Raw genomic sequence first — 25,993 nt, forward strand, 5'->3', positions numbered from 1 at the left:
AACTAAGCCAACACTGACCTCTTAATGTCACCCGGGCACTGCAGGTACTGCTGCCCACCTCGTTGGTCACCCGGCACTGGTATTCACCTGCATCTGAAGCTACAAACTTGAGGATCTGCAGGCTCACCAGCTGATCCTGAATGAAGGTTTTATACTTTCTACCGCTTCGAAGGGTTGTGTTGTCTTTGAACCAAGTGATCTCAAAGGGAGGGGTGCCTGCCACCTCGGCCAGCAGCATGACATCATACTCCTTTAATACTTCAATGGACTTAAATTCCTTGGTAAAGTAAGGTGACTCTATAGTAGAAAAGAATGGCCTGTGTTAATGGGCAAGGACCTGTGCTGTGAGCCCAAAGTTTGGTCACATGGGGATGAGGTGAGAACCGACCTTTGACTATGACAATGCTAGTGCAGTGGTCACTGCCAGCCTCGTTTTGAGCCTCACACATGTATTCCCCACTGTCTTCAATGGCCACATCGGTAAGCCTTAAAACCGCAGTGGACTCCACAAAAGACATCTTGTGTTTGCTGCTCTCCCTCAGTTCTCGGTCATTCGCAAACCAAGTTATCTTAATTGGAGGGGTGCCCGTGACTTTGCAGACTAGCTGAGTGGCATCTCCTTTCTTTAACAGTTGTGATGGTTCTAACTTTTCAGTAAATGTAGCGGGCTCTGTGGAAGGAAGGGAGTTATTAAGAAGAGCAGTAGAAAAGAGGAAGACGCTTATGTAGAAAGGGTCTCGGGGCCGCCCAAAGGTGTCAAAAGAAGAATGCAAACCTTTCACAAACAAGTTTGCACTGCACTCCACACTCCCGGCTACGTTGCTGACTTTGCACGTGTAAGTGCCCGAATCCGTGGTTTTCACTGCGTAGAGCTCCAGGGAACTCTCTGAGGCTTCTTTGGTAATATAACAGCTCCCACCAGAAACCAACTCCTTGTCGCCCTTAAACCACCTGATGGTAAGGGGAGTAGATCCTTGGAAAGCACTCTTCAGACAGACTGCCGAGCCAGGCAGAACATCCCTGGACTCTGGCTTAGTTACAAAACTGGGTGGTTCTGAAGAAGAGGTAGAAGACAGAATTTGAAGGAGTTACAAGTCTGGACCCAATGGAAGTTGGCTTAATTTGAACATTGGTAAAACAGACTACAAAGTTCCTAGCCAACCTTGCACAATCAGGGCTCCTCTGCTGTCTTTGCTGCCCACAGAATTTGTGGCCCGACAGGTGAAATTCCCTGCGTCGTTCATGTCTACTCTACTGATCTCCAAAGAGGCTGTGCCTTCCACAAATGCTATCTGGTATCTGTCAGAAGCAGCGATTTCCTTGCCATCCTTAAACCAGGAAACCCTCATGGGGAGTGAGCCGGCGATTTTGCAGTCTAACCTGCAGGCACCGCCAACGACACTGTCCACGTTACGTAAGGGTTTGGTGAATAGTGGAGCGATGTCTCGATCTGTTCATGGTATAAGAAAGAAAGCGAGATCAATATGGCAGACTGCCCAGTGCTTCACCTCTGGACAGCTTTGATGGGTTGTAGAGCACGACGTAACATGGTTTCCTAAAAATACTAACCTAACACAGTAAACGTGGTCTCACATGAGCTGCTACCCACTTCGTTGGAAATCTCAAATGTGTACTGGCCACTGTCGTGCAGTTCAGCGGAATAAAATTTCAGCTGGGCAATGTTGTTTTTAAAACTGATTCGGTACTTTTTACTAGCAACCAAGGGTCTCCCGTCTTTGTACCACTTGGGCTTGAGTTCTGGGGTGCCCGAGACTGTGTACTCCAGAGTGGCTGGGTCCCCTGCGGTCACCTGGATCAGTTCTGCTCGCTCAATGATTTTGGCAGGTTCTACAAAGGCATCAGACAGTTAGGGTTCCTTAGTGTGAATTAAGGCTTCACTTTAAGTGAAAAGGGCACTTAGAAGTTAAAATGTCCCTACACGAACCTTTCACTATCAACTCCCCGACAGACGTCTGGCTCCCAGCTTCGTTTTCAGCTAGGCACGTGTATTTGCCACCCAAACCGATCTGAACATCAGAGATGGTCAAGACTGCAACTCCACTGGAAAAGCTCATTTTGATTTTTCCATCCTCTTTAATGACTTCTTGGCCTTTCATCCACATGACAGAAATGGGTTCTGACCCTCTCACGGCAGCTTGTAAGGTAACAGTTTGTCCTGCTAGGGCTGTAAAGTCATCTACTTTCTTGACAAAGGTTGGTGGTTCTAGTTAAGGAAAGAAGGCAGACAGGCTGTCAGTTCCCAGGCACTCTCAGCCCCATCGCCACTGCTGCAGGGGGTCATCCAGGTTGTTTCCCTTGTCCAATGCAACCATTTCCCATCCCTCATTTATTAGAAAGAAGAAAGAAATTAACAAGAAGAACTATCAATTCCATTCAAGAGAGGCACAGAAAGAAATGCCAGTGAGCAAAATGACTTTTTACGTAATTCCCTTTTGCTACGATTTAATAAACATTTCTGCTCATATCAAGATGAAGACTCGAATAAAAGCCCTTGGCCCAGAGTTCAAACTAAGGCAAAAGCACATTGCAAAGGTCAGAAGAAAGGAAAAGAATTAGCTTTCTTTCCACGGTTTAAGAAAGCTATTTGGGCCATTTACAGGAACATCCCACCCCCCCTCACTGACCTTTTAGCAAGTGTGTGGCAACACAGCCACACTTTCCAACTTCATTAGCCACCACACATTCGTAATCGCCAACGTCGGCGCTATTGAAAGATGTGATTTCCAGAAACACAAAGGTCTTCTGAGTAAACAACCTGTACTTTTTACTACTTCGGATTTGCTTCTTGTCTTTAAACCAGCTAACTTCGAAGGGTCCCGTGCCCGCGACCTCACACTGAAGCAGTGCATTGGCCCCTCGCACTATGTGTGCAGGCTCAAGAGTTTTGATGAAAGAGGGAGGCTCTACAAAAGCACAAAGCACAGAGTGAGCTGTGAGTTACAAGCAAAGGAAAGAAAGGCAAATGTTCTCAGGGAAGCGAGCGCTGGCGGCTCAGCGGACAAACCTTTGATAACTACTTCAGTACTGCAGCTGTCACTGCCCGCGTCATTGGTGGCTTCACAGGAGTATGTGCCGCTGTCATCAACTTTTACATCAGTGATGTCGAGGATAGCCTCAGAATTGGCAAAAGACATGCGGACCGTGTTGCTTTCACTAAGTTCTTTGTTATTTTTGAACCAAGTGACCTGGATCACAGGTGAGCCTTTCAGCTTGCAATGGAGGCGCGCTGATTCGCCCGGGAGCATTAAATAAGAGGGATCCACCTTCTTCACGAAGGATGGCGGTTCTACATGATGCGTAGGGAAAAAAAATGGAGAGGATGACTGAACCGTACACACCACAAAAGAGAAGCAGACACATGTGACAAAAGACAGAAAACGAATCTTGACAAAACTTCTGAGCAAGCCATGATACATTCTGCCCTTTCCCTTCATTCAGAAACACTTTTCTCATCCCTTGATAGAAAGGACAAAAGAAAAAAAAAGACACAAGCAAGCAGACTATATCTATATGAAGAGTGACTTTCTGAACAAAGACAGCAATAATAGACATGCTAACATCTATTGGATGGGGCAGGGTGTCCCACCAGCTTTCAACCCACACAAAGGACTGCAGGCAGCTGAGGAAAGCTGAGAGAAGGAGACATAGTGTTCCCCAGGGAGGAGCATGTCGATTGGTTATCCAACACCAAACGGTTAGTCCTGAAAACATATGTACCAATAGCATTCTATAGATGAAGCAGGTCGCATTTGTGTATTTAAGGGTATGTGTGTATAGACAACAGTTAATAATAATTTAAAAAAAAAAGAGGCGGTAGATTTGCAAGAGAACAAGGAGGGGTGTATGGGATGGTGAAGAGGGAGGAAAGGGAAATTAAGTTAATTCATTATCACTTCAAAATAAATTATTTAAAAAGAAGACGGCTAAGAGTTGCCCACACATTTAAATTTTAAGCGAGATTTATAATTGCCTTTGTTAAAAAAAAAAGTAAGCGGACTCTTAAGAAGATTAAACAAAAATAAAACCAACCAAATGACAGCCTACCAACTGATGTCACCACTTTCCCAGACCCAGAGGTTTACGTTGAGAATTTAATTAATAACAAAGGATAGGGATGGTAGAGCTGTCAGAGAATGTTCACAGAAGAGGGAGACCCTTCCAAGGCTTCCTTTCAGACAGGAAGTGGCAGAGAGCTGCCAGGCACTCTTACCTCGGACCGCGACTGTGGCAGACGAGGAACTGCTCCCAGCCTCATTGGAAGCTGTGCATGAATAGGTTCCCGAATCTTTGAGTTTGGCCAGAGGAATCTCAAGTGATGCTATTTTATCTTCAAAATAGATCTTGTAGTCTTTCCCAGCGGGCAGTTTTTGCCCATCTTTGCTCCACGTGATGCTAACTTTCCTATCCTCATCTACTTGGCATTCAAGGTGGATCTTCTTATTGATGGCGGACTGCACAGGCTCCAACTCTTTAATGAAGTGGGGTTTGTCAATGATGGTCAACTCGGCTTGGCAGATATCTGCTCCGAATTTGTTAGAAGCCTTACAAGAGTAAACACCCCTGTCCTGAACAGTAAGATTTGAGAGTTCTAAACTGTGCTTGTTGTCTGCGTCTGTGATCCGGCAGTCAGGTGACGGCGACAGGGCAGTACCGTCTTTCTGCCAGATGGTCTCAATCACCGGAGTCCCTGACACTGTGCAGAGAAACTTGGCTGCCTTACCCACGAAAGTCGTAAGGGACTTGGGCCTGGAGAGAAAGGTTGGTGGATACGCCTCTGCAAAAGAAAGGTTTCCGTGTTACATGTGGTCTGCACCAAAGTTCCCACTGCAATAACATATTCCAAGGCAGAAAGAGATAAGTTATGTCGCCAGGTGAACAGAAGACATTGCCTTAAACAACAGTGTGGGGATAAGACCAAAGGTTGGGAAAGGAGAAGGATGAATTGTCTCTAGCGAAGGAAAAGACATTTGTTCCCTCGAGAAGCAGTGTTGCTAAGGCTTTCTCTGTTACACCAGAGGGTCAAAAGTTAGAACTATGTAATAAAAAAATTCAGTAATTTTACTTTTGTAAATTAGAAGACCAGAAGAAAGGTTGAGAAAATTCATGGGTCGTCTGAAAATGGGGTAAGATTGAAACATTATGGAACCTTACAGAGGTCGTTCTAACCCTCTGGGATGGCAGGAAATCCTTATATCAGTTCACATCAAATCATGCAAAATATTTCACAGCAGAAACTTCCTATTCCCATTCACCATTATGAAGCAAAGCTTGAGGTTCTTCTCTTGCTGATAAGAGACACAGACGCTAACTCCCTGTCCTTTAAAAACAAAGGAGCTAAAGATTTGGGTCAGCCCCATTACTGGGCTGGGCTAATTTGTGTAAAAAAAAAATCCTTAGCTGTCATTAAGAATAGTAGCATCATGGAGAAAAGTCCATGAGGCCTCAGCCCCTACAGGCAACTAAGAAAACTGTGGGTGGGAAACATAGTCTTTCCCAGGGAGGAACACACCAATTGGTTACCTAATACCCAACAGTCAGGAAAACCTACAAGTAACATTACACGGACTGAACGGGGTTTATTTAGGAATCTATATCTGTTATACATGTTACAGCAATTAACAAAAAAGAGACCATGAATAATGAAAAGAGAAAGCAAGGAGGGTTATCTAGGAGGGGGCAGAGGGAAGAAAGGGTAAATAGTGTAATTATCTTAATCTCAAACCAATAAAAGTGAAGAAGAATGCCACAGTATTATCTGCATGGAAACGCCACTGTAGAGGTTTCCTGGAATCTTGGAGATTTTCTACTGTGGAATAAAGTTTCAAAGAAAAAAAATGCTTCAAAGAACTCCTTTTTCTGAGGTGGATGAGCAGGCTTCCTTCTCCTTGACATTCTCATTGAGTAAGACTTGCACCTAAGAGCAGCCCTCCTACCCAGGGAGAGTCTCTTCGATCACTGCTGAGTTTCAAGCCACTACTAAGAAAAGGAGGGGGAGGGAAGGAAGGAAAGGAGGGAGGGAGGAAATGAGGGAGGGGGGAGGAAGGGAGGGAGGGAGGAAGGGTGGGTGGGTGGGAGGGAGGAAATGAGGGAGGGGGAAATGAGGGAGGGGGGAGGAAGGGAGGGAGGGAGGAAGGGTGGGTGGGTGGGAGGGAGAAAATGAGGGAGGGGAGGGAGGGAGGAAGGGAGGGAGGGAGAAAGGAAGCAAGGAAAGAAAAGAAGGAGGGAGGGAAGGAGGGACAGAGGGAGAAGAAAGGGAGAGAGGAAGGAAGGAAAGAAAGAAAGAGGGACTAATTTTTTTTTTGACAAGGAGGAAATTCAATCATTTGTTGGGGATTAACACATTGAAATTTACCCTTCATGTCAATTAGGATATTGAGAATAGAGTATTTGTGTAATTGCCCTTATTTTAAAGTTAGAAGTCCGGAGTGAGCATCCTTAGTTTGAAGCCCTGCCCTAGTGCCTATCTTATTACTGAACTTTGTTTAATGTTAGCTGCATATTCTGGCTTTATTTGTAACTCTGTCACTATTTCTGATTGGTTATTTGGGTTGTTATAATCAAGTATATAGAGGATTTTTTTGAGACAAGGGTTTTTTGTTTTGTTTTTTGTTTTTTGTTTTTTTTTTTTTTTATGTAGCCCTGGCTGTCCTGGAATTCACTCTGTAGACCAGGTTGGCCTCAAACTCATGGCTCCATCTGCCTCTGTCTCTTGAGTGCTGGGATTAAAGGTGTGCATCACCACCACTGCCTGGTTATTTATTTTTTAATTTTTTAGTAGCACCAAACATTTCTCAAATGTTTCACATTAAGAGCAAAGTCAGGCTCAATTGATGACTTAACATTTTCCCCTCCAATCACGAAACTTTTGCTCTGGCTGCAGGCAGAAATGTGACTGAAGAATGACTTGTCCCCATGCCCTCTGTGGTCCTCAGTCAACGTGATACCACAGAGGATGTCAGTATCCCCCCAGTGGTGACACGCTCTGCACCTGTACGAAAAGCACCACACACCCTAAGATGAGGTGACTGCACCCCTGGCTGAGTGTGTGGCATTTACCTGTCACGGTCAGCGTGGCGGTGCAGCTGACACTGCCATACTCGTTGGAGGCTTTGCAGGTATACTCGCCACAGTCAACGACCTGGGTCCTCAGGATCTCCAGGCTGGAGATGTAGTTCGAAGATCGAATGGAACACTTGTCGCTCTCATAAATCTCTCTGCCAGCTTTGAACCACTGGAACCGGACACTGGGGGCTCCTTGGATCTCACAGGTGAATTTGGCTAGGTGGCCCAGAGCTACTTCCAAGGGCTCAATTCTCCTTTTGATCACAGGGGCAGCTGCGAACAGAAGCAGAACCCGTTAGCATGCCCCCTTCCCAGGCATCCCGCATTTCTCTTTGCAGGCTAACTTTTGTCGCTGTTAACAAAATTGACAGGTGAAATTGGTGAGACGGTTTGCAGCACTCGAAGGCGCGTGGCTGGGAGATGAGAACAGTCGTGAAGGCAAAGCAAAAGAAAAAAAGAAAAACAAAAACAAAGGACAAAAAAGAAGCACGTGACATTTTCCATTGTTACTCTGCAGTGAATTGCGGGGGGGGGGGCATTATTAAAACCTAACGCAGTGTGTGTGCATGCGCAACCACAGGGTGTACCATTGAAACACACCCTGCCGTCTAGGAACCGAAAATAAGGTGCAAACACAAGATAGACCAGCTGGCGTGGTGAGGTGAGACAACAGCCAACAGACGGAAAGAGAAGACAACTAATCATGGTCACGCTGAGTTTAGAGAAGAGCCTGGTGGTTTCGGAGCGCCCGTGCACTGAAAACTTTATTATTATATATTATCGAAACATTTTCGTAGGAAAATGTATTCATCACCATAAAGCATACAAGAATATGTCTTATTGAAGAAGTAGCAGTGAGGCTATGATAATGTACGACCCAACCAGGCAGTGAGAAACGTACGTTAATAACCATGATTATGTCTGTACTTTCAATCCTCCTGAAAATGGCTGGCATCCTGAAACAGTGGCCAACAGTGAAAAGTCAGTGGTGACGCCTACATCATTACAAAGTGGTGGACATTAGAACCGAGCCTGATGCATTTACTCCTTAAAGTCCAACCTCTTTCTCCCACAGTGAGCTTGGCTGATGTCATTGCTTTCCCATTGCCGTTTGAGGCTTCACAGACATACTCCCCTTCGTCCTCTGTCTTTACTGACTCGATTACCAGGGTGTATGCATTCTCCTCTTTTAGGCACTGGAACTTGGCACCTGGAGGCACCAGGTCACCCTTGAAATACCAGTTCACCTCCTTAGCATTTGATATGGATGACGTAAGGTGGACGGTATCTCCTTTCTCAGAAATGGTATCCACTAAGGGTTTAAGTATAGTAGGGCAAAGGTCAGCTAAGGGACCCTCAGCTTCTTCTTGTGACCTCACTGTACTGGTCTTCTGGGTATCACCCTCTTCTGCCACCTTCAGAGTCTCAGTCTGTGGAACCTCATCGGTATCTCCATCTTTGAAGTGACTCTCCACGTTCAACCAGCTGACCTCTTCTTTGGGGACAAGGTACTTCAAGTCGGCTTCAGCTTCTATGACAGTTTCAACTTTCTGTGCATCTGAAAGGTGACCTCTCCCTGCTTGCACACCTATTTTGTCTTCTTCCTGAAACCTCGGATCCTCAGCCATTAAGATGTTTCTTTCTTCACAGACAATGGAGCACAAGGCATCCTTAAGTTCAGTTTCCAGGTTAGCCATCTGAGGATCTATGTCTTCAATGGTGAGGGTTAACTCTTCCGTTAGTGATTTCACCGAGGTGATAAGGTAGGTGCACAGGATACGTTTGGGCTCTTGAGTGAAGTTTACGGCTGTGACCTCCACCTTGTCAATGTTTCTTAGCCACTCGGAGAAAAGACTTGCTTGCTCCCTGGCCACGGCAGCCTGCAAAGCCCTTCGGACCTGAGTTTTCAGATGTAGTCGCTGCTCTTTGGGAATACTAGAAAACAATGTTTCCTTAGAAAGCAGGTCACTTTCTTGTACCTCCTTCACTCCCTTTACTGCCTCGGGCTCTTTCTTAGGCTTAGAGGTTTGGCTAGTGGGCACTGCCATGACCTCTGATTGCTCTTCCTTAAGTAGGACCTGCTTTTCCTCAAGTGCTAGTGGGAAGCTTAGGGACTTGCCCTCCTCGGTCCTCAGGGCAACGTTTTGCCCTGTGCTTTCGAGAGTATCTGCACTAGCCATCAGGGTTTTGCCTTCTTCTATGCATGTGTGTTGGAAAGGGACTTGGGGCTCAGAGCGCACCTCAGAGACTGCAACATTAAGCGCCTCTAAACTTTCCACACACCCCTCAGCTATGCTCTGACTCAGGAGGAGAGCTCTTTGCTCTTTGTCCACTTCCGAGATCATCTTTTCTCCTAGATGGAGTGTTTCTTCAGTGACAGAGGACAGAAGGGAACCATCAGGAGCTGCTGTTGAAGACTGTGGAGACTTCCCTTTGGGTTCAGCTGTTAGGGTTATCAGAGGCTTGACGGTGACTGAACTCACTTGTGCTGCAGATGAGGCACCCGGGCAGAGTTCCTCAGGCTCTTCAAACTGTAGAGTATCTTCCTTGGGGAGGGTCCTCTGAGACTGGACAGTCTGCAGGTGTAAAGTGGGGGGCGGTTCTTTGCCTGGCTGTGTGTGAACGGCACCATCTATGGAAGGCAGCTCCCCAGTGCCCTGGAGAGTGGACATGATAACGGGTTGCAGCTTCTGAGCCCCTAGAGTCACCCCAGTACCCAGTTCACTGCTGTCAACCTTATGCTCATAAGGAAGCTGCAGCTTTTCCTCTGCAACTAAAGCACCCTTGGCAAAAGCTGTAATTTCCTGCTCTGAGTCAAATGCCTGAACGGAAAGGCCTCTTGCAGATGTTTCCAGAAAATCACCAGGAACTCCTGAGGTGGACTCTTCCTTGCAGGAGGCATCGGGCACATCTGTGTCTTCCGGAAGCACAAGAAGCTCTGCGGTACAGGTGGATGTCCCCCATAGGTTCTCGGCCTTACAGATGTACAGGCCACTATCTCCCCTCTGAGGGTCATTAACAATAAAGGTCCCAGAGCCGTCAGGATTGTGAATGATGGTGTAACAAACGTTGGTATAAAGCGGCATGTCTTCTTTGAACCATAAAACAGTGGGGGCAGGCTCTCCATGCACCAAGTACTCAAAGACAGCCGGGATTCCTGGAGCACAGTGCACGGGTTTTAACTCCTTGAGAAAGTAAGGCAAACAAGGTTCTTCAGGCTTCTCCAGAGTTTCCTTCACTACTGATCCCTTGTCCTTGCTCCTCTCTCCTTTAGGGCTTACTTTTAGGTGAGCACTACATACTGCCCTTCCGTATTCATTACTGGCCATGCACGTGTACTCCCCCTCATCCTGAAATCTGGTGAACAGAATGATTAGGCTGTGGTTATTCCCATCAAAGACAAATTTGTAGTCAGCAGAAGGGGTTAATAGCATCCCATTAAAGAACCACTGAATTTTAGGCTTGGGGCAGCCAACGACAGTAACAGACAATTTAGCTACGTCTTCAATGCTTATTTCAACGTCTGATATTTCTTTGATGAAAACTGGGACAGCGCCTTCCTGTCTGGAATCAAACTGGGTGGAATGAGCTGGAGGCCCAGACAGAAGTTCAAGTGTTCCATTCTCATTAGGTAGGTCAGAACTATAGGTTTGAAAATCTTCCTTGGCAGACAGAATGCTAGCAATTTCTGTGTGGAGAGAAATTATTATGACGTCACCATACGATTTCATTTAACAAACAGTATCAAAGAATTAGACACCAATTAGTGACCTTCTGCATTGAAACAAGGTTGTGGTGAGGTTAACTTATCAAAAACCCGCAGCGTTCCTAACTTTCTTAGGCTATCGAGGAAAATCAAGCAATTATAACAAGTGCACAAAAAGCAACTTTATACCCAATTCATCTGTTCAGGTTCACGAATGCAATACACATCTGGATCTGAAGTTTGAAGAAGTGCTAGATAAACATTTAATAAATCGTAAATCCAGGGTCACTTGCATCAACTTCTAACAAGACATACAATTGCTATATGGGACTTTCTTGAATTTAGTGATCATTTTCAAAGAAAACATGTTTAAACTAGCCCTTCTAAACAGATATCAGCAACAATAACAAAACCAAAGGCTAGCCAGGCATAGTCCCAGGTTCAAAGACTGAGGCAGGGGCATTCCCAGTTCTAGGCCTGTTTGGTGCCCTTCCTATATGAGGCTATAGGAAAGGTTTGATTTCTGACTCCTGCAGGAACTGCTGATATTAGGAAATCAGGTCTCCTGTCACTCACATAACTTGTCAACGTACTTCGAGAGATATTTTATAATAAGACAGTTAAGAAAGCAGAAGGCAGAAATAAGAAAAAATGACTCCAATATTCAAACATTGATGACAATTTATGGGAAGGCAGTTGTATAGGGGGCACCGAGTAACATGCACTCTTTTAACAGGATCTCAAACAACCAAGTGAGAGACAGGTAGCTTATCAAAAGGAAGTAGGTTCTTAATTCAGTCTGCTGGGGATATTGGACTGCCCTGTTACTGCAAGTTTTATTCCCTAAATAAATGGTAGTTTAATTTTATTAATCCACTTCTCTCATTTTACACTGAATAGTTCTGTGCCTTAATTCCTTGCTGGTCAAGTGCTTTAGCATATTGGAAGACAGGACTCATGCCTCCTGGCTATAAAACACTAGGGAAACTTGTCTATAGCATGTAAAAAATCTGACAATTTAGCTACGTCTTCAACGCTTATTTTAACATCTGCTATTTCTCTGATGAAAACTGGGGCAGCGCCTTCCTGTCTGGAGTCAAAGGGGGCAGAATGAGCTGGAGGCTCAGAGAGAAGTTCAAGTGTGGCATACTTACTTACTAAGCTACTTGTGACTGTCCTAATAAGCCACTGATGACTTCATACTCAAAAGACTATCAGTGGCCACTTAGCTTTGCCTCTGTGCTAAGTATATTAGCTTTCCCTTCTCTTTACTCCCCAAAATACTTGGGAAGGGAACAGACGTGGATGTAGTTAAAGAACCTTGAGCTGCTAATATGTAAAAATATTTTAAAAAATTTCCCCTGTTCCAAAACACGGAGTATTTATCATACACACAAAAATACAGTGCACGAGCCTCGCATGGGCCCAACTATGAAAGCTGTAGCTAAAATCACCCGAGTCTACAGTATCTCACGATGACTGCTAAACGACTCTGTGTAACACATGGAATTCTTTATCAAGCGTCGGGGAAATTCATATCCCAAGCTTTCAAGTTGTGTGTCATTGAGTGAGAAAATAAAAGATTCCATCGCATGATTATAAGTGTGGGGGAGGCTTATTTTTTCCTTTCAGTTATTATCCAACACACCCTCAAGACCAATGCATCTGAGACTAATGGAATCATAATAAGAAAACCAAAGCCTTCATTCTTCTGGGAGTGAAAATATACATTTAAAAATCAACAACTATGAAAACATCTTCCTCCTCCCCTGTTTACATTTGCTTTTCTGGATTTTGTGTGTGTGTGTGTGTGTGTGTGTGTGTGTGTGTGTGTGTGTGTGTGTGAGACGGTGCTTGTGATAACGTGGGTTAAGTGTGCCTGTCATGTTGGCTATTGCATGGATTTCTAATTAAGAGAACATGCAGCATATGACTAAATGTAGGAAAAACACTAAGTCCCTTTGCTACAGAATTAGTTTTACTGCAGGGACACTGGTGTGGTATATTATATCTAAATTATTACCAAAGGTATTATGTACTCTGTGGTTGAAGTAAAAATCGTTCTTCTACAGTTGTTTAATCTATCACTAGATGGTGGTCACTTTAAACAAATACGATTTTTAAAAATTTGAGAGGACTGAGACGACTGACTGGTCTGCCCGTTTCCTACACATGCTTCTAATCTTTTGTTTCAGATGATGTGTGGGAACTTCCATTGCAAAGACAGCATCAACAGATAAAAGAAGCAATTAATGTGGCAGCTATATAAGTTCTTATGGAAATTAAATCTGACATAAATGGTATTTGGTAATCAATGTTAATATGGTTAATACGATTATGATCCTTAAATATTGCTGAATGCAGTCCTTGAGTGCAACCAGTAGGCCATGATCATAACTTAAGAAAGGAAGGCTAGGCTAATAATCTCATTGTCTCTTCTGTGGTTCTCCTCTATTACAAGATGAAAATTGTTATGTTTAGTTGTATTGGGTGACAAAGAATCTTTCTATGGGCTTTATAACCTATGAGGCCTTTTGACTTAACTCTACACTGTTACATAAGAAAACGGATTTTTTCATATTTATTATGTCTTACATCCAAAGGCCAAGGTCCACATTGATTCATAATCGCAATGTCAAAGCACCGTGAATTATTAAAATGGAAAAACAAACTTAAATTTTCACCTTATAAACATAAACATCCTACTGGAATTTGAATATTTGTTGATTCCTAGTTGTTTTTTAATGTTTAAACATTCTATAAAAATAATAAGAAAACTTACTCTGTCGTTATATATACTAAACAAAAACTACCATATTTTCTCAATTATAAACATGTCCTACCTTGTTCTGTCTAACTCAGAGATTCTGACACTGGCATATAGTTAAAAATTTATATTTAGATGGACGTGGTAATACCCCCAGGTCAATGATAAATTAAACACTGCACTTTACTTGATACCCCAAATGAGAAAACAAAGTATTTTTAAATGTGAAAAGACCGTTACCTTTATGTATGCCCAATTACCAAGGCTGCGACATAAACAGACTGTTAAGTTGGCTATCATTTGGGCAACCTTGAGTTTATGGCTGGTTTTGGCCTCTGACATCTAACTAAATCAATATCGGTGTGTCTGAATTCGAAGAGGCTTCTAATTAAAACATTACTTAGGGCCAGAGGGAGTTTTCTCTTACCAGGTTATCCACAGTTATCCGATATGGTCACCCTTCCTTCCACCATGCATCTATAGTATACGGGACAAAAGAAGGCGCTGAGACACTCTGTGGAGGAGAGGTGACGGAGAAGTACAAACACAAACAATCAGGTGTCCAAGGAGGTGTTTAATCGTGCTGGATGACACATGGTATAACTGATACAGGTGATGGTTCCAGGGTTTAGATCACAGAATATTTACATGCATGAAGAAGATGAGATTTCTACATAGAAAGACTATCTCCCGGGGTCTTCTGTGTCATGATCCAAATATAGTGGCTACACTTGGAAGGTTGCTAATCCGTAGACTCTGGGGGTGACCAAGGCCCTGAGACATCCCACTTTAAGAGGGTGAGGATGGCATTGCTCCTAGCTGTTCCTGAGTTGTTCGTAGCTACACAGCTGTACTCCCCCTCGTCACCTTTAGTTAAGCCTGTTATGAACAGATTGTGGAACCCTATACCACTTTCCTCAGCACTGAACCTTGATCCCTGGACCACTCTTCCATTTTTGTACCAAGAAACGGTGGGTCTCGGTGAACCACGGACTAAACACTGGAAATACGCCGCTGTCCCTAAGGGAGCACGGCAATCAGAAATACCTTTGATGAACCTGGGAGGGCCTTCCACCACCTGGAATTCAAAAAAGCTGTCTGCGTATTTGCTCCTTAAGACTAGCTCCTCCTTCTGACTGCTTAAAGTCACTTTGCTTGTCCTGGTGACCACAGCAGAGGCCTGGGATTCTCCCATGGTGAGGAAGCCTCGGCAGATGGCCTCGCCTGCACTGTTCAGAGCTCTGCATCTGTATGTTGCACTGTCAGAAGGGCCAACATCTCGGATTCTAAGGCTGTGCCTCCCTTTCTCCTCGCTAATCACATACTTCGTGTCATCTGGTTCAATGCACATGTACTCCTTATACCACTGGACTTCCGGGGTAGGAATGCCTATGACCGAACACTTGAACACAGCAGTGGAATTTTCTGGAATTCTGAAATCGCAGATGGGCGTTATAAAGCGAGGAGGCATTTCAAAGGCTTCTAAATCGATCTTAAACTCTCTGCCTTCTTCCCCTTGGGACTCCGCACTGGGATCCACTAAGTTCAACGGGAGAATATCTAAGCTCACGATCATGCTTTTATGATCAGGAGTAAATTCAGGAACTGTGACTATCTTCACCTGCTTCTCGAATTCCTTCACATCTTTTTCACCTAATTCCACTTCCAGGACGATCTCTTGAGGAGACGGTGTTCTCGATGAGTTGGCGTTTGCCACGTCAAACTCCATGACGTGTTGGTGGGTTACTGGTGGTGGCAGGGCCACCGCTCTTTCCTCTTGAGGTATGATGTCTACTTTTGCAAAGCTCTTTGCCTCCCCTATGATGTTCACCGCGTGGCACATGTACTCTCCCCCATCTCCTTTTTGAACGTTGGAAATTTCCAGAGAACACACATTGCCCACCCTTTCCATTTTGATTCTGTCATCTGGCTCTAGCAAAGATCTATTCCTATACCATTTCACACCAGGGACCGGAAGACCCTCGACTTCAATGATGAAGCCCAATGTTGTATTTTCGTATATCTTCCTTTTGCTTAGAGGCTCGATAAAAGATGGAGGCATTTCATTGTCTTTGGGTTCGATGGCTTCATTGGGTGTACCGAATGAGTCTGAACGCCATGTTTCATAAGGTGAAATCCTCTCGTCCGTCGGTGTATGGAAATGCTCATTTGGAGTGCTGTCTTCCCTCTCTAGTTTTGACAGATTCATGCTTACATTCCTACTATGGTTTGGTCCTCTAGTAGGAACAGAACCTCTCTCTAGTTTCTCACCTGGGGGTGTGAAAAATCTCTCCAGAGCCTCCCCTGGGGGAGTGGAGTATCTCTCTAGAGCCTCTCCTGGGGGAGTGGAGTATCTCTCTAGAGCCTCCCCTGGGGGTGTGGAGTATCTCTCTAGAGCCTCTCCTGGGGGAGTGGAGTATCTCTCTAGAGCCTCCCCTGGGGGTGTGGAGTATCTTTCTGGTATTTCACCTTCAGAGGGTGTGGAGTATCTTTCTCCATTTTCCTCTGAAGGTGTTGAGTATCTCTCAAGAGTGTCAGCTCTTGAATTTGCTACGGATGGCTCAATTATCCCTGAAGGCTTAAAATATAAATCAAGAGACTTTGGAGATTCTAAATTTTCTACAGACGATGGTGGGCTATAGAACTGATCTAACTCAGATATGTCTTCGCTGCTTGTGCTCCCAACATCAATTGAAATATCAGACTCAGGAGAATAGGGTCGCCCTAGGAATTCCTGTTTCTGGTTGTAATACTCATACACGGTATTGAAAGTTACTTCTTCGACCTCCATTGAAGTCACTGACTCACTCTGAACGAGCTGTGCCTTGCGTTTGGTGTCTCTAACTTCAGGCACCTCATACCTTCCCTCAGCAAGTAAGTACTGTGTTAGTGAGGTCTCAGATGCCCCCTCTTCAGTTGTTTGGGTCTCCTCCAATCTAGGGAGATTTTCAGGCAAACTCTCCTCTGTCTTTTCTCCTTCCATGGTGGAGACAAAGCTTTCATTTTGAACGGTAACTTCCTGATAGGTTTCTTCTCCTGAGACCTGGATTGACTCACTTATCTGTTCCTTTAGGTCCTGCTGCTCTCCAGTCATCAAGAATGGCAAGTCCTGACTCAGAGACAGCTGTCTGTGAGGCACATCTGCTCCATGGACATCACCTCTGGGGTTTTCTAGATTTCCTTCATATTCCTGAGTCACACCACATGCTGGTCCCATGGTGGATCCGTCCCCCATATCGTGATCCTCCAAAAGCTCTTCCTCACTCGCCGCCCTTTTCAACTGGGAGATGAAACTCTTGTCTCCATTTTCTACAGAAGCATTTGTCTCAGAAACGTTAGTTTCTTTCACATCAGCAGATGGAGTCTGAAATAAAGCCCATGATTCACCATGGACCACTTCAGAATAAGACTCAGGCACATGATCAGTTTTTAAAATTGAGGTGTTTTCTTCCTGGGCATCATGAAAGCTTTGGTTGACAGAAATCTCTTTCTTGTGGCACATTTCCTGCCTGTTCTCAGTTTCTTGGCCCTGGAACGCCTCACCTGGATCGTCTATGTGAGAATACATTTGCTTTAGATCAAAGACAATGTCTTTGGGGTTAGCCATTTCTGAAGCAGGTTGTTGAGGTTCTAAAGGCCTTTTACCTTGTTGGCCATTGGCCAAATCTTGGAAATTCATGTCTGTACTTTCTATCTGTGAGTGAAACTGCTTGAGGTCAAATGTAACAGGTGCTTCAAGCTCAGCCTTTTCTTGATCTAGGGGAAGCATTTCTTCCTGTTGTCCCTTCTCTTCTGTTTCAAATTCGTCATGAGCTTGAGAGGAAAGTTGCTTCAAATCCATTACAATGTTCGATGAATCTGCTTCTGTGTGTGAAGCCACTTCCTCTGCCTGATGCATGTTGCTCCAGCCTGATTGCTTTTGCTTTAATGCAAACTCTCTGTTACCCCATTTCTTTTGAGGGCCTGTAACAAAGGATTTCTTGGTCCTTCTTTTTTCTAAAACTCCCTTTTCTGCACGCTGCAGCTTTTCAAATGCAATGATCTTATGCTTCACTTTTTTGCCTGGGTAGTACCTTTCTCCTTCAAGGGCTTCGTCATAGGTAACGACAGACGAGTCTTCCACATCCTGAACTGCCTCAGAGGTTCTCTTGGAGTGGATATTATCACTTGGAGAATGTACTTTCATATTTCCCCATTCTGGTCCATGATGTCCAAAACCATCTCTGACTTCGTTTCTAATGTTAGCTTCTCTGAACTCATCAACAAACGGATAAATGGTACCCTCTGACTGAGACCTCTCATGAATATGTCCCCCATTTTGGCATTGTAGGAATTCAGTTCTGTGAGACTTATTGATATCTGAGGGTCTAGAAGCATCCTGCATAGACCTGGATAGTTTTTCACTAGGAGATGGACAGTATACCTCTTTTATCTTGTCCACTTGCCCAACTGTCTCAAGGCTTTGAAAACACTCCCTTACACTATACTCTTTTACATTTGATTGGGCAGTAAATGGACCAACTGGATTATCATAAAAATGTGTCCTTACAGATTCCTCCTGAACTTGTGTTTGTTGATTTTTGGAATATTGTGCATAAATTCCACTTATATTTTCCAACTGACTATACTCCCTGTAAGGGATGGGTTCCACGGTTAAATCTAAAATGCTCTCGGCTATGCCTGAATCATTTTCAGCCACACATTGATACCTTCCAGAATCGTGCAAATCGACATCATTGATGTATAATCTGTAGCTATAATTAACCTCTTCAATCTCAAACTTTTGACTCTGCTTTATAGGAACCCCGTTATGAAACCATGCGACTGCTGGCTGAGGCTCCCCCGATATTAGGCATTCAAGCATGACAGAATTCCCTTCCCTACAACTGGCACTCCTTGGCATTTCCTGTAGCATTTTTGGTGGCTCATTAGTAATATCAGAGGAGAATACAAATTTGTGTTTTGGTGACTGGATGGCTTGATCTCGAGATGTTGCCTCAGGCTCCAACTCAAACAACTCCCCGTATTCTTTGTTCTGTTCTGGGGTTGGAGTGGCTGCTGTTATCTGAATTTCTACAGGGAAGGAAAGCAGCTCTCTGTCTGCAGAGGGGAGGACTGAGGGGTGAGTTTTTAACATATGAGGATGTTCTTGACTAAAAGATGGATGAATACTTCTTGCCTGGTCAAACACCAAGGCCAGCTCTTCTTCTTCATCTGCGAGGTCAGGCCATACTGGGACTTTATGAGGCTGGGAATCATACCTTGGCTTTGGCCTCACTCTAAGCATACTGGTTGCTTTCACTGTCCCATACTGGTTAAACAGCACACAGGTAATAGAGCCTCCATGATGGGGCTGAGCAGAAGGGAAGGTTAATGTTGAGTAGTTTTCGAATGTATGAGTGGTAAAACCTTGACTACGTGGTATGGGCATGTCATTGTTATACCATGTCACAATGGGCTGAGGGTATCCTTGAAAATGACACACAAATTTACAGCTGTCACCCTCATAGACTTCTTGAGATTCAATATCCTGGAGAAATGAAGGTGGGCAGCGTTGCGGATGTTTATGGATGTAATTTTCAAAAGATCTTGTTTTCTCCTCACGCTCTGCTTTGAATTCTTCTGCTTTCGTGGAAGCATGGCGTTGCCCCTCTTGCCAACCCCTCTGTGTTCCTCCTCTGCTGTCTATGTCTTCGGCGTCTTCAGCATTTGCAAGTGTACCCAAGGCCTCACTGGAATATGGTGTGAGAACTTGAGACATCTCAGAAGCCTCATATATCCCGCTACTCGCATATCCACACATTTCCTCATTAGAGGTGGATGCGGATGGTTCTCTGACCACGATGCTGCTCACAGAATCTTCCAACTGCTCCCTGGCCTGAGGGTTTTCACCTGCGAGGTCTTGCTCAATCCAATAGCCTTCCAGGAGGCTTTCTTCTTGAAATGTCTCTTGGTTCAGGCTGTTTTCAGCCTGGAGATCTTCATCACCAGTGGTTTGGACACTTGAAGGAGGTTCTCTATTTTGATGTATTTGATTAGGAAGGGGGTATGGATTCTGGATGATTCCTTTGACTGAGTTATCCACCCTATCCCTGTCTTCAGCAAACTCATGCACAAACCCGATCTTCCCTTCCTCTCTAGAGAATGGGGCTTCCCTAACAAGATCCTCACTTCTCATGGTCATCAAGTTCATTTCAGACGATGCGTCTAAAAGACATAATTTCCTTTTCTCTAAGAAGATTTTTCTTGCCTCCCGTAACCGCTGCAACTTCATTTTGGTTTCCTCATCTAGGAAATTCTCACCTACACTCAGGCATCCTCTGACATCGAATTTGCTTTCTGACCACTCGTCCTTGCACACGTAAGCTGCTCTCCTGACAGGGCTCGCTGTCCTAAAGTGTATGGTTCTCATCATCCCCTTCTGTTCCACAACTTGCCTTTTGTTAAAGGGGGAGCCAGTAAATCTCAGGCCCACCTTTATCCTCTCCTCTCTCCTTCCCCCTAGACTCCCCGTGTTTTCACATGTCTGTTCTGCCCTTTTCAGAAATTCTAAGTACCTCTCGTCTTGCCCTTTCTGGATAACGTGCAGTGATGCACTGGACTCGGCGGTCCCCTCACTGTTTACTGCCAAGATCCTGTAACTGCCAGAATCTCGGGCTTGGACCCTTTGCACCTCTAAGCTGGAAGAGTGTTGGTGTAAGTCATTCTCGGTTCTTATCACCCTACGGAAACCTGTGGGGACGGGCCTATTATTGTGAAACCAAGTCATTTCTGGAGTTGGATAGGCCACCAGTCTGCATGTAAACACAACAGGTTCGCCCTCTAAAGCATACTGAAACGTGAGTTTTTGAGTAAAAGCAGGCTTGAAACATTCGGGCCAGGAGCTTGTGGACGACATTCTATTTGCATATCTCCTGGCCATCAGGGAGTGGTGGTCTATGTCTTCAGAGTCAGAGAAGGCTCCTCGAGTGTCTCCTGCGCCGTCAGCTTCCCCCTCAAAGAGCTCTTCTGAAAGATAATTAAATTACAGAGCATTTTACTATTTTCTGCAGCACTTGGAGAAGTTGAAAATAAATGAAATTTTTAAAATGGGAAATGAAAGGAAGTGCATGCTACAGAGTCTCACAAATCCGTAAAAAAGTCACTCACCATATTTGTTCGAATAAACGCAACACCATGCTCTGTTTAAAAGATTCTGACACGACAATCGTTCGTTGTCTGGTCTTTTCTTCAGACTGCTGAAATTTCTTCTTGAACAAGCAAAAGTGCATTTCAAAAGTAACAAATTCCTGTGTGTATTTGTTTTGTGAGCAGGACAACTTTGCTGGTTTGATGGCTAAGAGAGAAATCTTACCCGACTTGCAGAGTGTAGAATAAACGCCCTTTCTGATCCTTTTGATTGTAGATTGAAATATTAAAATTTTGATAATGAACTATTTAAAAAATATATAGAACTAAAATCATAAAGAATTAGATGACATAAAATGAGAAGGCGTTTATTCGAACTAATACAGCTATAAGAGTCACAACAGTATGCAAAGTAAGCAGGCAAGGGTCACGAGATAGCTATCTGCAAGCCAGTATAAGAGACATGTCATGTTAAAGTGATCTGTGTGCATGAGGTCTGGACCAAGAATGGGAATGTAAGGTTTTCACACATCCTAAAAGAGAGTAGCATTTCCATTATAATTTCATTCATGACATTGCATTCTGGAAATTGCAGGTTAACCCCCGTCATTCAATTCAAGTCACCGTGATTTTGAAAAACAAACCTCTACGTCCATGATTTCATGCATTAAAATGACAACCGTTCATAGTACACACCTTCCAAGATGGCTGCAAACATAAAACTGAACGTGGCTGATAAAGTTTCAATGTAAGACTTTTTTTTAAAAAAAAAAAATACCATTCAACAATTTACTGTGAAATGCACAGAACCGTCAGCATACTAAACCAGGCATGCGACATAGGAATATATTCTCAAAGAGATATATTTGTACATCTATGCCGTATCCTCGAAAATTCTAAGAGATATCAAGTAGGTCAAGGGTTCTGCTAATCCTCCAGAGTTGCTACTGTAACCTCACATTCGTCATAACGGTACCTTTCATCTCCATTTCAATTTGCTGGCCGATCTGCTCATGTAAAATTGACTCAGGGGCTAAAATAGAAAAGCAACAAGAAACCTGGGTGAGTGACTGCCCACAACTTCTGAATCAACACACGATTTATGTGACAATCGCTGCCCTTCCGTTGTAAAATGAGAAGATGCATCCCCCAAATACCCATGCCAAAGGGATCGATGAGCGGATGGATCACAGATTATTACAGAGTCATGTTCCACTCCCCCATGCCTTCACATGCACCCAGAAAAGCAACTCCCAAACTAAAAATACTCTCTTCGTCATGTCCTGCCAACTGCACACGTGTAAGACATGGAAACCACATTTATTAGGAACATGCACTTGATCGCTTGCCACTTCTGTTTATTTCCTGGCCTCTTGATTTGAGTGTCCTCTCAAATTTGGAATGATAACAACATTCAATGACATGGCAGCCAGTGGACAAAGACTTCTCAACTCTTAAATTTCTTTTGTTATACAAGGTACAGGTTTAGGATTAGGGCACAGTGGTCTCTAAGACAGCTTCCAGAACAAGGCTGGTAGCCTGGGACACACGTTCCTCAATTCCTGTAGTTCTGGCATTGGCTATGAGGGCCTTTCTTGCATTTCCTTGTGATCTTTGGCACGATATAAATGACAACCCTGACGTTTCCTTTAATTCTTTTTTCTCTACGAATTGTTTTCATTTGTTAGTTTCAGACGTTAAAGGTATCATTACACTCTCAGTATCTGAGTGGAGTAACGTTTGTAACTACTCTCCCTTGTGATTCTTTTGTAGCTAGGGAAAGCTATGCACTAGTTGTGTTTGGAAGAACACAACGCAGGCTGAATCCCAAGAAGATGGATTGTCACTGGGACAGTCTCAAAAGCAACATCCCATGTTTCTATTTTGTTATGCACTAAAGACCATTGTTCAAACAGACTAACAAGCCCTTCACGTCCCCATCTGATCTTTATGGACAGCCATGTAGCCTACATAAATGATTTAGATCAAAATAAAAGGGCACATACAAATACTGACTTCATGTTAAATAACTAGATGCTTGTGCCCAATCCTTCATTCTTCAAACACCCAAAAGTTTTTCATCCTTAATACTTTTATAAGTGCAAGAAATGCTGTTTGGATTTAAAAAGAAGTGTTCTCCTGTTCCAATAACATTTTGATAACATAATTGTAATGGAGTACAGAAGAATTCCTGGGCCAAAAGCGCCCAGTTCAATCTACTCTGTGAAGATGACATTCAGCCATCTTCACTGTACTTTACAGAAGAGATCTGAAAGAGTAACACTTTTCCCACTTCTACAACACAGACAACTCCCAACTGCGCAACGTGGTAAAGCTGTTACCTCTGTCACCTACACAAGTCACAAACAGCCCCTCTGTATGAACAATCGTTCTGCGTGATTACTGTGCTAGCAAAAACTTTAGTAAGACTGAGAGCCAGTGCTCTGGACAGGGCCACTTTGTTTGCTTAGACATTTGCATTGTTCGTTATGGAACTAGATCCAGAGATTGCCAAGGAACAAAAATCTCAGATTCGGCAAAGACTCCACTTTGGGTGAGAGGGATTGCAGACATAGTAAATGAATGAATGAATGAAACTGATTCTCCCAATTGGCAAGAAAGAGAACCAAAATTCAGTACAGAGATAGCTATACACAAGACAGAACTTTACTGCTCCCTTGTTATCTCTAGTATCCATCCACCATTTGAAGAGGATCAGGGAGGAATTTGTGGCTATTCCTTCCCATAACCCCTAGGATGCTTGACATCTGCTTGACCCCTTCCCACGTGACCCAGTAAAGGTCCTTTGCCTATAGATACATAACACAAGCTCTGGACACTTCAGATACGACATTCTCATCATATTTGTACCTAAGAGGCAAGGTCATGGATAAGGGGAAAATTATGCTTCTCTCAGACAAATTTTTCTGCATTCTTTCAGATACAATAGAGATTCAGGTACAATAACAACTTAAGTCATGATGTTGCCAGGAGAAAATTGCCATAATTTCAAGAGAATACAAGACTGTAAAAGCAGTATCATTTATAGAAAAACTATCTATAGACCATTAATCGTAGTCCAAATAGAAACCTATTATTGTCAATATCCAATTTTCTGTTTTCATGGCTTCCCCATATAAATCTAGAACCTTCAGGCCTGAAAGAAAAGGACAGTGACTGCTGAATGGGACACTCACTCATCATTAGGGTAATCTGTTTAACTCTTACTATGGAATCAATTCAATTGAAGTTCGAATCAGCGCCAGACACAATGATAACTACCCAAGAAGAAGCTGGCAACTACAATATTTTAGCCCTATTTGGTGCTATTTTCAAGCTTTGTCTCTGATAAATAGCAGAAAAAGAAGTCCATGCCAAATAAATTGGATTTCCTGACGCTAGCTTTCAAAGTGAATCTGCACTGAGAGTTAAATTCTCCTACAAGTTTGGCCAACGACTTAGCCTACCTTCATAAAGTACTTATGGGTTAGATGCTAGAGGTGGGTTAAGGAACATGATCATTGACTCAGTTTGGTCACCTGGGAAGCTTCATAAAATGATGAAGGTGAAACTAAAAAAAGTTATACATGGCTAAATGTCATGTGACCAATTCTGCACCCAGCCCTGCTGAGGCCGTCTCTCTGTAATCACTGCACAGCACAGCACTACAGTCCTTAGTCTACTAGCTGAACGTTGCCTATGCCAGCACACTGATGTTTCCGTTCCGTGGCTGCCCCACTCTGACGCCTCTGTGGTTACATCTTCGTGAGTCTAGATTCTATCAACAGAAAAGTCATCTAGACTACAGAGGAACTGAGCAGTGTTGCCACACTTAATAGTGAGGTCCCAAAGAGGCAGGAGAACCTTCAGCATACCCTTCTCTCCCTGGACTTTCCGGCAGATCTCCCTGATCACTCAGGACAGGGCACGGCATCGTGGAACAGAGGCTGCTGTGTAGGAAGAGCTCTGAGATACGTTCTAAAAAAAGCTACACTTCGTATTCATGCAATGATCTTTGACATGACTTCATTCCTTTGGGGCTATTTTGCAACCCTCCTCAGTGAAAGAGGAAGTGGCTGCTGTCTGTGGACTCTGACGTCCTTCCTAGGACTGTCTATCTGGAGCTTGCACTATATATTTAAGCCACCTGAAAAAGAAAAGAATGTTATGCTTCCTTGCTTGCCTAGGTCAGTGACACAAAGGGCACGGAAGAAGAAGATGAAGGAGGCCACTGTCATGTGAAAAGGTCATGCCAGGTGCAGTGTGCTAGAATGTAGGACCCCACAGGAGAACATTCACTGCCAACGGTCAGCAGTGGGTGGTTTCTGAAGGCTAATGGGGACAGTATGCGGCATCTGGCTCCTTCCTTCTGTCCTCTCTTCAGGCCTGCAAAGTAACACAATCTGGTTCCCTCTCCATCTCCACCTTCTTTAGCTGACTACATTTGGTAAACCATTCGTTCTCCATCATATGCTTTAATATATTATTAAGCAGAAAGATCATTTGGTGGTGAGGCGATGTAACAGACGCCTTTGGCAAAGTCAACCCCTCTCCTCCCAAAGAAACCAGGCAAACAAAGTTGCTGTCTAACAAAACAGTGGTTTCCTATTTCACGAAACACATGTTCCAATCAGATTCAACTATGTGGGTTAAGCCTGCAGATGGAGGCTTAGTGAGATGTACTGCATGCTACTTGGTTAGTAAAGCGGGAATCGATCGACGTATACAGTGAAGCAAGCAGCGGGGACTCTTATTAGTAGCAACGGGGTGGTAGACAGCAAATCAAAGTCCTTGGAGCAAGAGGGGCTTTACCTTTCGCAGTCACTGTGAGTGTAGCTGCACAGGTGGCTTCCCCAGCGCTATTGGCTGCTCTGCAAGTGTATTTCCCAGCATGCTCTGGGTAAGCATCAACTATAAGCATTAAAGCCATGCCTGTGGACTCCTCAAAATGGAAAACTACATCTTTTGATGGTAGAATTGGCTGGTGGTTATGAAACCACTGGATTGCTGGTTTGGGAACACCAGAAACCCTCGCGTGAAATCTGACTGTCTCCCCGCTGTGCACCCTGAGGCTTGGCAGAGGCTGGATGAAGATGGGCTTTTGGCCAAGGGCCTCCTTCATAAGTGAAACTGATGGCGAGGCATGCCACTGAGACTCTGGTGTAACTCCTTCAGATTTGCTAAATCCTGAAAAGAAGCACGCCAGTTTTTAGTGCCTTTCCCTGTTTAAGTAAAAACTCATTTGGAATTGTCTATTTTAATGTTACCATAGATTTCAGCGATGATCTAGAATTCAATCTGATCCTAAG

The 25,993-nt window shown here is 44.0% G+C and overlaps 1 protein-coding gene across 2 annotated transcripts in view; it reads right to left on the minus strand.

The window, feature by feature from the left end:
* Positions 1-25,993, minus strand: part of Ttn (titin) — a 272,327-nt gene that overhangs the window by 195,347 nt on the left and 50,987 nt on the right. The window contains exons 45-56 of one of the 2 annotated variants that reach the window (XM_087654755.1): positions 21,661-21,717; positions 8,144-10,771; positions 7,078-7,356; positions 4,232-4,795; positions 3,026-3,307; positions 2,646-2,924; positions 1,946-2,224; positions 1,570-1,848; positions 1,163-1,450; positions 776-1,054; positions 389-670; positions 19-297 (exon numbers count right to left, since the gene is read on the minus strand). In XM_087654755.1, coding sequence (XP_087510881.1) covers positions 19-297; positions 389-670; positions 776-1,054; positions 1,163-1,450; positions 1,570-1,848; positions 1,946-2,224; positions 2,646-2,924; positions 3,026-3,307; positions 4,232-4,795; positions 7,078-7,356; positions 8,144-10,771; positions 21,661-21,717 — 5,775 coding nt within the window. 2 annotated transcript variants of the gene reach the window in all.

Source organism: Rattus norvegicus, chromosome 3 (assembly GCF_021556685.1).
Source record: "Rattus norvegicus strain SHRSP/BbbUtx chromosome 3, alternate assembly SHRSP_T2T, whole genome shotgun sequence".
NCBI lineage: Eukaryota > Metazoa > Chordata > Mammalia > Rodentia > Muridae > Rattus > Rattus norvegicus.